The 13558-nt window shown below is 45.6% G+C and overlaps 1 protein-coding gene across 1 annotated transcript in view; it reads left to right on the top strand.

The window, feature by feature from the left end:
• The first annotated feature begins 7001 nt into the window (after positions 1-7001).
• TNFRSF21 (TNF receptor superfamily member 21) overlaps positions 7002-13558 on the top strand; it is a 39173-nt gene continuing 32616 nt past the window's right edge. Inside the window, exon 1 of the mRNA XM_078862557.1 lies at positions 7002-7519. Coding sequence (XP_078718683.1) covers positions 7388-7519 — 132 coding nt within the window. The 5' untranslated portion in view covers positions 7002-7387. The remainder of the gene's footprint in view (positions 7520-13558) is intronic.

The following is a 13558-nucleotide window of genomic DNA, read 5'->3' as shown; positions in this document are numbered from 1 at the left end:
TACAAAAACACAATAGGAGTACTAAGTATAGGAAATGTAAACAAATTACTTTAAAAATATACAATTGAAACTATTTTTTTTTTACATCTTATCAGGAAAAGCCCCCCCCCCGACCTGTGGCTATGTGCCACTCTGGTCATGTACCGTGATAAATTATGTACCACTTTGTGGGAAACCACCTGCGGTTGTATCATGAAGTGATTGGTCCCTGCCGTAGAGATACGAGAAAATGACACCCACAGCAAAGGAACGTCAACAGAAATGAGTACTAAGAGTAGTAATAGGCAATTTAGGCTATTCCGTACTGTACTGGTTATTCCTAACAAGAAATGAAACAAGTATATAGATGTATAATTGCCCTTGTAGAAAATAATCTGGCCACAATTTACATGTTCTCCCTGTGGTCGTCTGAATTTTTTCTCCGGGTCCTCTGGGTTTCCGCTCCACATTTAGAAACATGCATTACGATTATTTAGATGATTTTAGTGCTATGAATGTCAAATGATGGGCCACATTGTTAAACTCTTATTTGTGGCCAGATTGCTTCTGAAGAATAAGTTAATACCTCAGTGACCTTTGCCTGGTTGGATGGGGATGGTTAAGTTGTATTTGTATGTGTGTGGGTGATTTGTTTACATTTCTTGTACTTTACACTACTATCACGTTTTGTACTGTTTGTTGTTGTAACGTTCTTACCAGTCCCTACTGGACATCTCTATAAAAGCGCTGTATAGCCAACCGGAGTTCTCCAGTATAAGTTAATATTCTGATTCTGATTCTACAAGTGCGCATGCTTATACAATATTGTCATTTATAACGAGCCGACTGATTGGATACGCATCCGTTTTGCGCCTGGATTGTGAGTTGGTGGTCTAAAACCAGGCTGTGTGCATTATTCACACAAGCATGGTGGTGTCACATCACATACAACGTATGATGGGAGGACCGAGCCTTTGGTCACAATCGTGCCTTTGCTGCGAATAAATCACCGCCGTGGTCATTCCACTGCTGGATGAAGGCCTCATCAAGGTATGTATGCTGAATTTCTTTCGCACCGTACGTAGTCAATATCTAGATACTGTATAGTAATCCAAAATGCACCTAGACACGCGCTGACGTCATCGCTTCATCTTCTCAGCAGACGTCCTCTTGGAAGCGTTCAGCCTGTCCACACCTTTTTATTCGTACGATTAATCATTTACTGAAAGTGCTAGAATTGGTTTACAGATGAACGCTACTCAATGCTCATGTGCGAGTGGCGGAGATACACTTTGTGTATCTACACTACTACGGCACTTACTGGGCCGTGTGTAAATGGGTGGCGTGCGGGAGTGGCGAATTCCCGTTCGCACGCATCACATCTCAAATGCGGACCACGAATCGGAGATGAGTCAGCCAGCTCGCATTACATAAAGCCCCACTCGTGGAATGAAAACAGGCCTGGTTTCCCGTAACCTCTTCATTATCATCACAGCCATTGCTGTGAAGTCAGCGTGGAACGGTTGGCAGGGCACGTTAATGGGCGACGGGGGTTGTTTAAGGATGATCCACATTTAGCCATGTCACTGGATAGCCAGTCAGCGGAAATTCTGCATGGAAGCCGTTGTGACAAACCAAACACGGTTTATAGGAGGGCAGACACAACTGTGTGTAGGAACACAAGTCAGGCGGAAGGGAATACGAGTGAAAATTATTATAATTATGTGTGGGCTTGGAGTGAATATAAAAATGTTCTCAACCTTAGACCGGTGTTGAGAGCATAAGGGTTGACAGCAACAGGAACATTAAAAATGCGTTGTTCGGAAAATGGAAGGAACCGGAAAGAGAAGAAGACCTGGCAGAGAACGGCTTGACGACATTTAAGATTTTGTGCCAGAAAGTTGTTGCACTACTTGAGCATATTGGCACAAGGCAGAGGAAAGTGGAAACAAATGCGAAATGTGCAGTGGACACCTTTTGGGCTAATTGCCCATGGATCGTGATGTTGATGATCATGCTGCTGTACATGCAATGTGGCGGTGACGTGACATGCATGGAAGACGTGATGGAAGTCGTGCACGCCCTGGCTATTCGTGAGCACACCTTGCCGTGTTGTTATATAAACAATGGTCTGCAGGTGCGAGGTGTGGATTGTTGCAGGATTTGGGGAGGCCTTCTTCCAGCAGTGGCTGATGATGGTCTGTTTCAACACAACACAATCATCTGATGACAGACAAGCCTTAAACCAGCTGACCCACCACCCCTACGTCTTTACACGTTTACCAAGTTACTCTCATTCAAATACAAATTAACTCGTAGCACGTGGCACGCGCCCAATGCGTCACGTGGAACACGTGCACACACACCCGTGGAACACGTGCACACACACACACGTGTTCCACGTGCACACACACACGTGGAACACGTGCACACACACACGTGGAACACGTGCACACACACACGTGGAACACGTGCACACACACACGTGGAACACGTGTACACAAACACACGTATATCAATCTTCATTTGAATAACTAAGCGTTAATCGCATAGCACGTCACGTGGGGCATATTTAACAAACATTGGGCGCGTGCAGCGTAGAACGACTGAATTTGTATGAGAATGGGAGACAATTGGTCCTCTAACACGGGGAGTCGGAGCGCGGTGGTGGATGGCCGGGAGGACTGAAGTTTGGGAAACCCTAAATTACGTCCATTTTACGAGGTGCATGGATCAATGTCCATACGTCTCTTCTTCCCCACAAGTTGGCACCACAGTTTCTGGCTGTGTAATGCTGGAGCCTTCGCCACCTTATTAATTACATTGTCACATTTGAATTGCATCCATACCTTGCCCTATGCGGTTTTATTGAGCGCGTGTTTCGGCTATACGCGGTTTACATATTGAGGTCCATTTTCCGGAACACTGGGGTGATATTTCGGCTCTGCGCGGTTTGATGTTGCTCAGATTCTCATCTCCGAATGCTGTTTGGGGTCTCCACCTGACCCTGATGTGATTACATAAATAAAAGTGCAGTTCTTACACCCTGTTACTCTGGAGAGGGCCCCTCAATCCTGTAAGCCCGCTCCGACAGACACAACAACATCATATTCACCCTTAATTTGGAGCTTATTCACCATCATATTTGATATTCATATTCACCATCATCATTCATTGCAAGTCAAAACATATTTGATTTTTACTTCATTTAATTCAGTCTTAATATATAGTTTTATTATATTGACATGTACAGCATTACCAAGTGGGCAAAAATAATGTTGAATTACTGTAGTTAAACAAAGAGGAAAGGGTGCTAATTTCGGACGTGTTTTGCCCAACACTGAATTTTCCAGGAATGCGTTTGGCGAGGTATCAAATCTACTCTTAACCTATTACAACAGACGTACCACCAGATTTTTTCGAATTAGGATCATGTGCTCATTGCCTTAAACCAGGGGTCGGCAACCTACGGCTCCGGAGCCGCATGCGGCTCTTTACGGACTGCTTCTTGACGATATGTACGTATGTACAGTATGTACTCAGATGCATTGCGGCTCTTGAAATACTGAATTTTGTACCGAATTGGAAAGAAATGGCTCTTCTTGTTATTTTGGTTGCCGACCCCTGCCTTAAACCATTATGAAATATCTCCAAGTATTGTGGACCTCTCTACTTGTTCAGCCATTCTCTATCTGCTGCTGGGCAACACGTGCCATGCTGGGTTCGGTGTCTCGCTCCCACAAGTTCCCCGATGTCAGACATCTCCTCGTGTCCCCGTCAACATGCAGCCCCATAGTGAAAACCAAAAACGCATGTCAGCATGCCACATGGAAGAAGAAACAGATTTTAATAGACGACATTTCGAACAGTGGCACTTATTCACAGCACTCACGTGTAGTGGGGGGGGGGGCTGGATGGGCCCATTTTCAAAGAAAACAAGATACATTTCACCGCAAACTATTACAATGATTAAACCTCTGTGACATGGGCTTTCCACGTTCCCACCCGCAGTGGCCACGCGGTGGTTAACACACCCCTGACAGCCGAGGTGGGTGCAAGTGTACACAATAAATCCCGACTAATGCCCCCCCCCCATCTACTAAGGCTACCACCACCAATAGCCGCCAACCACCCCAGACGTCAACAGCAGCAGCAATGCGCAACAGATCAGAGGCGGGCGAGGGTGTGTCGGCTCCGCCCACACAATTAAGCCCCGCCCATAGTGACGTATGCCCCGCCCCTATCTGCAGTAGCCCCGCCCCTATCTGCGGTAGACCACGCCCCCTGGCCGCATTAGCCCCGCCCCCTGGCCGTGAGTGCCGCAGCGATGCAATCGCCCCGCAGTGACGTCATGGCTTTGCGACGGAGTCGGGCAGAGAAGAGCAATTTGTGAACTTGTCTTTGAATGGACCCCTCTGGAGATTGTTTTATTGGAAATGACCCATCCTTTTTGGCAACACGAATAAACAGACGATACGTCTGCCTCGCGCAGCCGTCTCTCTCTCTCTGCACAAAAGTAACAAGAGTTTGCTATTGCGCGACCCATCTCGTGGAGCGTTACGCAAGCACATCTAGCACATCTCTGTGGGCCGGTTTGGACACTCAAAATGGCTCATCAGCTGAGTTCGGACTCGTTTGAATCAATGCAGATGGAACTGCCGATCCTACAGGCAAGGACTCCTCTCTGAACAATATGAGTCCTCGTTGGACGCAGATATGATATGGTGGGAATTAACTCGGGATAATTCAGCATCCTGCAATGTCTCCATGTATCCGTCTCTCCACACAAACATGCTTTCGCACAACCCATCATTCTTTGGCATTTGAAGGTGTCACGGCGTATACTTGAGTCGTGAAAAGTGTTATTGCTTAGCATTTGATACAGTAGCACGTATAAATAATAGATTTTCTAAACTGACAAATCTGTCGGGTAGTGGAGGGTTCACGAAATAAATTTTGGTATAAAGCCTCCACGTGACCCAACCCAAAAACAAATATGAACATTGCATTGGCTATGAAAACTTGTTTTATTTCATGGTTCATCTGTTACTACATGCATACTGCTCATGTGCCGAATTAATATTTCATCTGGAAACATTCCTAAAATGACATCTATATCAGGTCCCCATGATTGTATAAAGGCATGCAGTCTCCCAACTTTAATTCACTCAATTATCTCTGATCTCTGAGCAAGCTCTTACAAACTTGCTCAGTGGAAGACATGTCAGCTCTTAACTATTACAACTTTGACAGCGCTCACCAACTGTTAAATACATCTTGCCTCTTTGTGCTGTGACGAAGGGCCATTGTCCAAAACGTCACCGATTGCAGAACTGTATGCTGTCCTTTTCGGGCAGCACTATTTTATTTCAGAATATTTGTACTGGAGGAATCCGATGAGCTATCAAGTTATTTTTCGTATGTTGAGCTTTTGTTAGGTGTCCGTGTGCACCACTGCCAACAGAATATCACAACAACAAAAACACATTTAGTTCATAATCTTCCGGGCATATTCTATCTACTGCTGTATATAAAAAAGCTTGCTTCTTACAGTCACCACCATGGGCCATAATTTGTGTCAACTCCTGCACACAAGCGAATTTAATCTCCCCATCTGCGTGGTGGGATGTCTTCTCAGGCATTTGCCCTGCATGGGCTGCCATTCCATTACCAGTCTCGTCCACAGGCCATCAGCCTCTGTCGTGAATGTGTCCTCCTGTTCAAGCCCAAAATCAATGTCTGTGTTTGTTCTCTGATCCACGTGTCCTCCTTTTCACTTCTCAGTGTAACTCCCAAGTACATACCTGTCAACCCATACGGTTCACCGGTATTCTTGTACATGGAAATTGAGCTTTCAGGTCTAAACGGCATAAAGACGTTTCAATGGTAATATTTTTGTCTGTTTGTGTTTCTCCCTAGTGATGTGACTTTGTATGGTGAACGTTGAGATGTATAAGGGCACGGAGGTGACTAATAAGGTCTGTAATAAGGTAGGCACTGATAAGGGGTTGATAGTTATGCAAGTATGACATTTTCTTGGAGCTTTTATTCTATTTGTCAGTGTCCATGTTTCTTGATCCATGCTCTGGCAGAATGTACAATCAGAATCTTCATTTAGACTGGAGGAATCCGATGACCCACCAAGCTCTATTTCGCAGATGCCTAGCAGTTTCGGCGAGTCAGCGAGATACACTAAGTGGTAGTGACGTCAGAACGGTGTTTGTGCCAGGCTAGGTGCACTTTGAGGCCACGTTAAGTGTCGAACGCCCGCTGACAGGTCACGGGACAGACCCAGGTTCCATGGGTTGGCTGAGTCATGGCCGATGCACCATCTGATCCTCCTACAATAACACAGTATGACAATCATTGAAGGCAGACCCGGGATCAGAAATTATATTCGGACAAGCAACAAAAAAACAGGATGGCGTGATTCTTTGCGGAAATTTCACTTTAATCATGAAAAACCAAAGCAGTAGCAGGAGCACATGCCAACTCCTCCCGTCGTGAAATCTGGGCAACAGGGAGCGGGGTGGCGGTAAAGAATAAATAAATTTTCATTATTTTTGTCTCGCGCGACGCCGCCAACCAATGGGCGACTGTTGCTGGGGCTCCGGCTCGACCAATGGGCGCGTCGCTGCCGTCCAAGGCGGCGACGTCGCCACGTGCGACGAGACTCCGGGGGCGGCCATCTTTCTCAGGGGGGTTTGTCAAACGCCTTTGTGTTAATGTTCGTTTGATGATTTTAATTCGATTTAAACTCGATCCACGCGCTTTAAACATCACTTTTGGTAACATCGCAGCGATAAACTGAAATGTGACATTGCAGTCGTTAGTTCCCTGCATAGTCGCATCAAGGACGGAATGGAGCTCCTTGGGAAAGACGACCACGTCAGGCTGCTGCAATTTTAGATTTTAAAATTATCTTCAAATATACACGCGGATGTCGTGATCGCGAATGCGGAGGGGAGGGGCAGGCAGTGACGCCAAGGGCTTGGGGGGGGGCTGCAGGGCGGTGCTCATCTCCACGCTCCCTCCCGCCTCTCCCCCAACCACCGTCGCCTCCCTTCTTCCCTGGGCTGCTCCTCCTCCTCCCTCTCCCCTCCTCCTCCTCCCCAACCCGGCCCGGCGACGAGGGGCAATGGTGCTGCTCTCTTGCGATCTGCGCAGAGACGACAGCCGTACGATGGACGCGCGTCCCCGCCAGCACGCGGTGTTCGAAGCGGGCGGCTTCACGTGGTCCAAGTACAACGTGAGTTAGCCGGCACACGGGGAGGGGGGGCAGCGAGGTCGTGGTGGAGACGTGAGGAGAGGTGGACAGGAGGAAGACATACTTGGAGCGAGGAGGCGGTGGTGGAGACGAAAAAGAAGACAACACGGGGCAGGCAAAGACGACGACTGGACGGTGGTGATGGGGGAGGAGGTGGCGGCGAGGAGGATGGAGGTGGAGGAGGAGATGATGGTGGCTGGTGGAGGTGGCCGCTCCGTTCCGGAGCTGATGAGGAGGAGGAGGCCCTGTACAGCTTCTGCTGCCACTGCTGTGGTGAGAGAGCGACCTTTGTTTATTGCGATTTAGGTTTTCCCATTGTCACTCGGCGCGGCTTGTGTCGGTGCAGATCTGTGTGCCAAAGTGTCATCAGCGGACACTGTCAATGTGAGTCCACACCCACCCCCCTTTGTTTCTCAGGATGTAAAGACACGTCTCATTCGGTGTCACTATCAAGGTTGTTGGTATCGCCTTCTGTGTGCCACATTGTGTTTCTGTACGGCAGGTGTCACTGCGTGTGTGTGTTCTCTGTTGAGTGCCGCTGCCACGGTGTCAACGTGTGTGTCAGACTCATGAGGGTGGCATTGTTTTATGTTTAAATTGTCAACGGTGTCGACCTTTATGCCGCCCGATGTGGTACATATTGCCACCGTGGCTGGGTTCCTTGTGTTGAGTGATACAACACGTTGAATCACCCTATTGCCAAGCTGTAAATAGAATGTCAATGTAAAGATGTCTTCATCACACTGGGTGGTGGGTGTGTGTAGATGGCACATATAGGCCTTTATAACATTTTCAAGGTTAAATGAGAGCGATTTCGTCCAAGGTTATCCATTTATAGACAAGCCACTAAAATAACATGAAAAAAATATCTTACAAACATGTTATTGTAAAGCCTCTACATCATTCATTCCGCCAATCTCAAGACACCATTTTCGACCTTTTGGCACACACCGCTTATTCAATCACACCATTCAATCACCTGTTGAAAGGGAAGGATTAGAAATCGGTAGGATGTCGACAATTGTTATTCTCTCGAGTAGCGCGGCTCCGTGATGTGCGGGGATCGCTGTGTGTGCCTGCCTGTGCACGTGGCGTGTCCTTCATGCCAATGCCGCCTTGTGGTGGTGGTGGTGGTTGGTGCCTCTTGATCGCGATGCCCTCTCTGCCTTCGTCCTGCCCGATTGAGTCTTGCAGGTGAGAGACGTTTATTCACAGAGCTGGGCTGCAGTCTGGGTCCAACGCGTGTTAGTGTTCCTGAGCCCTGTCCTGTGATCGAGAGTACATCTATACCACATCGGCACATGCGTACACATGCCCGTACGTACAGGTGCAGTCATTTTGTCAGTCCACCCGTTAAATAAAGGCCTCTCCCCCCCCACGTTCCGAGGATGGGTGGCCACCTTGCGCGTTAAATCGGTGCCGTAGACTGTGAGAAAGTTGGTGGCAGATTGACGGGTTGCACCCAAAACAAGATAATTAAACGTGTTTCATTTCCTTTTTTCCAAAATAGTTTTTTTCTTCCGAGCGCAGTCGCGCTGATAAGAAATTAATTGGTGGCCTTTGACGATTTATTGTACTTTTTTAAACACACCCTGGAATAAAGAGTTTTTTTAATTAGAAGGCTTCGTATGTTTATAGCACTTAACATATTTATGATATCCATAATACAGTATTTTTGTGGTTAGATCGTGTAAATATATAAATGTGCCGTTAAACCCGCCACCACCCGACACAGCCAACTAGTAAGGTTTGTCACGTAAACAGAACGTGCCAATTCGTCACTAGTACAGCACTAACCGGTGTGTTGGAGAGTCAAACCACAACATTTACAATGTGAGTTCGACGTTTAGCCAGTAATTACAACCAGCTTCATAAGGCGACAGACAAATTTGTGGATAGAATCCTCCTTAAGTAGAGGGGTAGATGTGATAGATGTGCATTTCTTATGCACAATACATACACGTAAAGCCCCCTTTGTTGCTCCACAGCTGCATACTTATCACCCAACTCCATGCAGGTAGTGGATGGCAATTTGACCATGCTTCACGTTGGTCGGCGTGGGTTGGTGAAGGGAGTACAGACGTAGGAGCATAGTAACTACAGTACAAAGTTGATTTTACTCTACTGCCCTCTACTGGCCACCACGTGGCCCTGCAGCAGTTTACAACAACCTGTTTATGCATGGTGGTTACTTCAAGCACTCGCCCAATGCTGATTTGCTTCTGAGAACTGATGACATCTGGCACATTCTGGGTGATTTGGTCAATCACTGTAAACTGCCGATTATATTAAACGAGAGGTTATTTACTTAATTGGCTTTGGGATATGTTCAAAGATGTGGGCAATACACATGCTGGAAGGAACAACCTTTTGGAATTAGTGACCATGTGGCCAGCATGAATATCTGAGGGCACTAAGATCATCAAAATCTAGTAGCAGCAACGTGCCTACAAGAACTGTGGGCTGATTAAAACAAGGTTGTGGTTTCCACATAAGATGGGCCAACATCTAGCAGTGGATCAGAGAATGGGAACTATGTGCAGAAAATCTATATCGCGTTGTTTGGAATACATAGTGACATTTGGCACAAATTGTGCTTATGTTTGGGGGTCAATATTTAAGCAGAGGACATGCTTGGCAATGTAAATTGGATAGAATGACATTTATGGAGATGGAGAAGCCATATGGGGAAAATGGGGAGTTATTTGGTGATGGAGAGAAATCTTTTGGCTTTCACAGGCAAAATAAAATGCTGCACCGAGTCTTACTTTTGGAACAACATGGGTGTACTGTCCAAGTGAATGTCAGGGGAGTGCTGTATAATGATGCAAGTGCATTTATGAAGTATACGGGGACAATGTGTTGCAGTACATCTTAAAGAATACCATGTTCACGTGGATGCATTTACATTCAATCTGGTTATTTTGTCAGCCTTTTTATAGTGTTCAGCAAGACAATTTACTGATAAACACGGTGCTATCTGATGAAACTGATGATTGATGATAGTGAGGATGGCAGCTTGACCATCTGCTTATATGTAGCTGCAGTTTTTCTTACTTTTTAAATTATGTCAATTGCATCCACATAATTCCAGAACATTGCAAGTCCTATAGTTGTATATTCGGCTGTACTTGTACATCCCTTTTCTCAATCCACTTCTGGACGAGTGCCTTACCCCACGGTGTGCAGGTCATGGGAGAGAGGCGGGGGGAGGGGTTAATTGACCTCACTTCCATGTTGGGTTGTGCTGGTTGATGGACATGGTAGCATTGAAGTAGAATACAAAAATATTGCCACAGTGAAATGTTATTCACGGCCCTATGTTGCCCACCTCGGAGCCCCACCGATGATAACACCTGTTATGCATTGTGCAGACCCATCCATGCACTGTCCAAGTTCAAGCGGGCTTAGCTTTCGAGATGTGACGAGATTGGGCGAATTTCGGGCGATCTTGGTCATAGGCGCAGACTTTGAATGGAGCATTAAAACTGATTTGCTTCTGAACTGTTTTCTATGCTATTCGTTATTGATAGTGGTTATGCCAGTCTTACCATCTGTCATGTAGCTAGTAACACTGATAATTAATTGACGATTTTTACAATTATGGCTCTTAAGCCACTGTTAAACTACTTAGTCAATGCTGATGAGTATTTAATTCTACAATCTCTCTGCATGCACTATCAGCACTATGAAAAATTAACATGCTTCCTTTCGGCAGTTTTCGCGTACATTTAATCCCGATGACGATATTTTTTGCATTTTAAATGAAATACTGTTTTACGAAGCAGACCGTCTAATTACGATATTACTAAGAGCATGTCCACCCTTGGCATTTACTGGCACCCCGATTCACATCTCTCCCTTTTATGTCGTTTTGCAAATACGTCATCACTTTATTCACACCACTACCCGAGTCTGCATCGCCTGAACCCAAACGTCGCTGACGGCATCGTCCGTCCATCCTCGTTATCGGTCACCTCTCGGCCTTCGCCTCCACCACCGAGCCTGTAAATCGCTTTGATTTGCATCGTTTCGATTATTCGTAGTCGCACCTTTCAGGAACTCATTCCTCCCCCCCCCCCACGTGAACCCGGGATGTTACTTGTATGTCAGCCGCATTGAAATATAAGCATTTATTTTTTTACGTTGCATCTATGAAGTCAGAGCCATCCGTCTTCAGATGACTGGCCTCGGCAGAAACGTTTAAAATAGGGGCTTTAAAAAAAAAATCAACCGTCACCAGTAAATGATCCCGACCTTTCTATGCAGCCTGTGACAGCACGCGATAGCTGACATCTCTCTTACAAAGTGTCTGCTAATGTTTGCACGCCGCAGGAAGCAAAATATAAAAAAGAAATAACCAAATTGGAGAGAGGTACTGGGCCACAGATGTTCGGTGGACCATAAAGATTTGCACTTTTTTTTTGGGGGGGGGGGCTCGAAATGCATTACTCTGTCACGTGGGGATATGTGTTGCCAATTTGTAGTGCTGATAGTGCATGCAAAGTGCTCCCCGGAATCCTATTGTTGATAGCTGCAAACATCTGCTCCATTTCAATTGTCATCTAACGAGCTCTTATGTGCAGGCCAACTGTACGCAATTTAAAATATTTGATAACGTAGGCGTCACTTTATAGGACTGCTGTATTTTTTTCTGCATTGCTGCACACAATTTATAAATACTCTACTATACATTATTAGCATGTTTTTTTTCTTCCATTGATTTCATAAAAATCCTTTGAAAGCCCTGCTGCCATGGATATGTTTAGTTCTATCCTACACACATTTTAGAATAAACTTTGAGGTCGGACTGGTGGTTCACCAGTTGCATTGCTTCAGGCAGGGCAGATGTAAAAATAAGAATGCAAATTATTGTGCAGAAAAACCTCGCCGAGTGTCAAGATCTTATGAGGTGGGATCTGCATTGGAATATTTGGCTAATTTCTTGGATGAGTATTGAGGAGAAACACGCAGAAGTGGGGTAGCACTCAACACTGTCATTTCCTGGCCGCCTTATAGCTCCACGCCTTCACCACGTGGCAAGCCCTTTCAGTCATTCAAGCACAAACCAGGCTCAACCCTCATGAGCTTCTGAGATTAGGCACACGAAGGGCAATTTGGTTCATGGCTTTTGGTTTGTTTAACACGTAGGCTTTTGTGACCACTATCCATAATGCAGGTTTTTTTTGGGGTTAGATTGCGTAAATATAATTGTGTCGTTAAACCCGCCACCACCCGACACAGCGAATTAGTAAGCTGTCATGTAAACAGAACGTGCCAATTGGTTACTAGTACAGCACACCGGTGTGTTGGCGAGCAAATCCACAACATTTACAATCCGAGTACGACGTTAATAATTACAACCGGCATCATCAGGCGGACAGCCAGATTTGTGGAGAAATCCTCCTCCTGTGTCGTTCCTTAAATAGAGGGATAGATGTGATGATGTCACTTGTGAGCCCTTCACATGCGAAGAGGGGGATTCATGAATGCATATACATTACAATGGGTATCCATTACCGGTCGGGTTCTTCATATGGTAATCAACGCACATCATGCATGCACATTGTTCTTGTCCCTCCTGTAATTTGTGTGCACTAGAATAGCAGTAGCTGTTACTGTCAGCCCACAGGTAATCCACATTAACGTCTGTTGACCTGTATAGGCATGCGTTTAAACAATGTATCATTTATGATTCGCTTCCAAGCAGAGCTAAGCCTGTAGCTATCCGAACGGTTCAAATTATTTGTATTTCTCTCAATTTCGATAGATTCTATAATTCGTCTTGGCCAGTCTTAACTAGTTTTGCACAGAACTTCAACATTATTAAAATCAATTGAGTGTCATTGTTGGCACGCGTGTTCTGCCACTACCGACAGTTGTATTTGGGAGTAGTTAATAATCCTTTGGTGTTCTTTTAGTCTCATGCTGATCATTCGTCTTTTTTGCCCACAATAGCATTTGCCACAATATCAATTATTCTGGTACACACTTTCAGTTGATAGCTTCGGTAATACATCTTAAGTTCCAGATATTAGTTTGTGTATTCTATGTACCGTATAAAATCTGACTCGGGTGTTTTTTTTTTAATCGGACTAGTTTATCAGTTACTCTCACAATGTATGCTATTTTACATGTTTAATTTGACTTCTCAGACTATTACCATCTGACACTTTCTTAGCCTGATGTATGAGCGTCTTGATGAGAGAGGATTTCTGTGCGGGGTCATGGTGTGACTGCATTCAGGCGAAACGTCATACTCAGATTGTAAATGTTTACACCACGCCAAAAGGCGCGTCATCTGTTCCAACA

Source organism: Lampetra fluviatilis, chromosome 14 (genome assembly GCF_964198595.1).
Source record: "Lampetra fluviatilis chromosome 14, kcLamFluv1.1, whole genome shotgun sequence".
Lineage (NCBI taxonomy): Eukaryota > Metazoa > Chordata > Hyperoartia > Petromyzontiformes > Petromyzontidae > Lampetra > Lampetra fluviatilis.
This window is presented reverse-complemented; position numbering and strand designations above follow the sequence as displayed.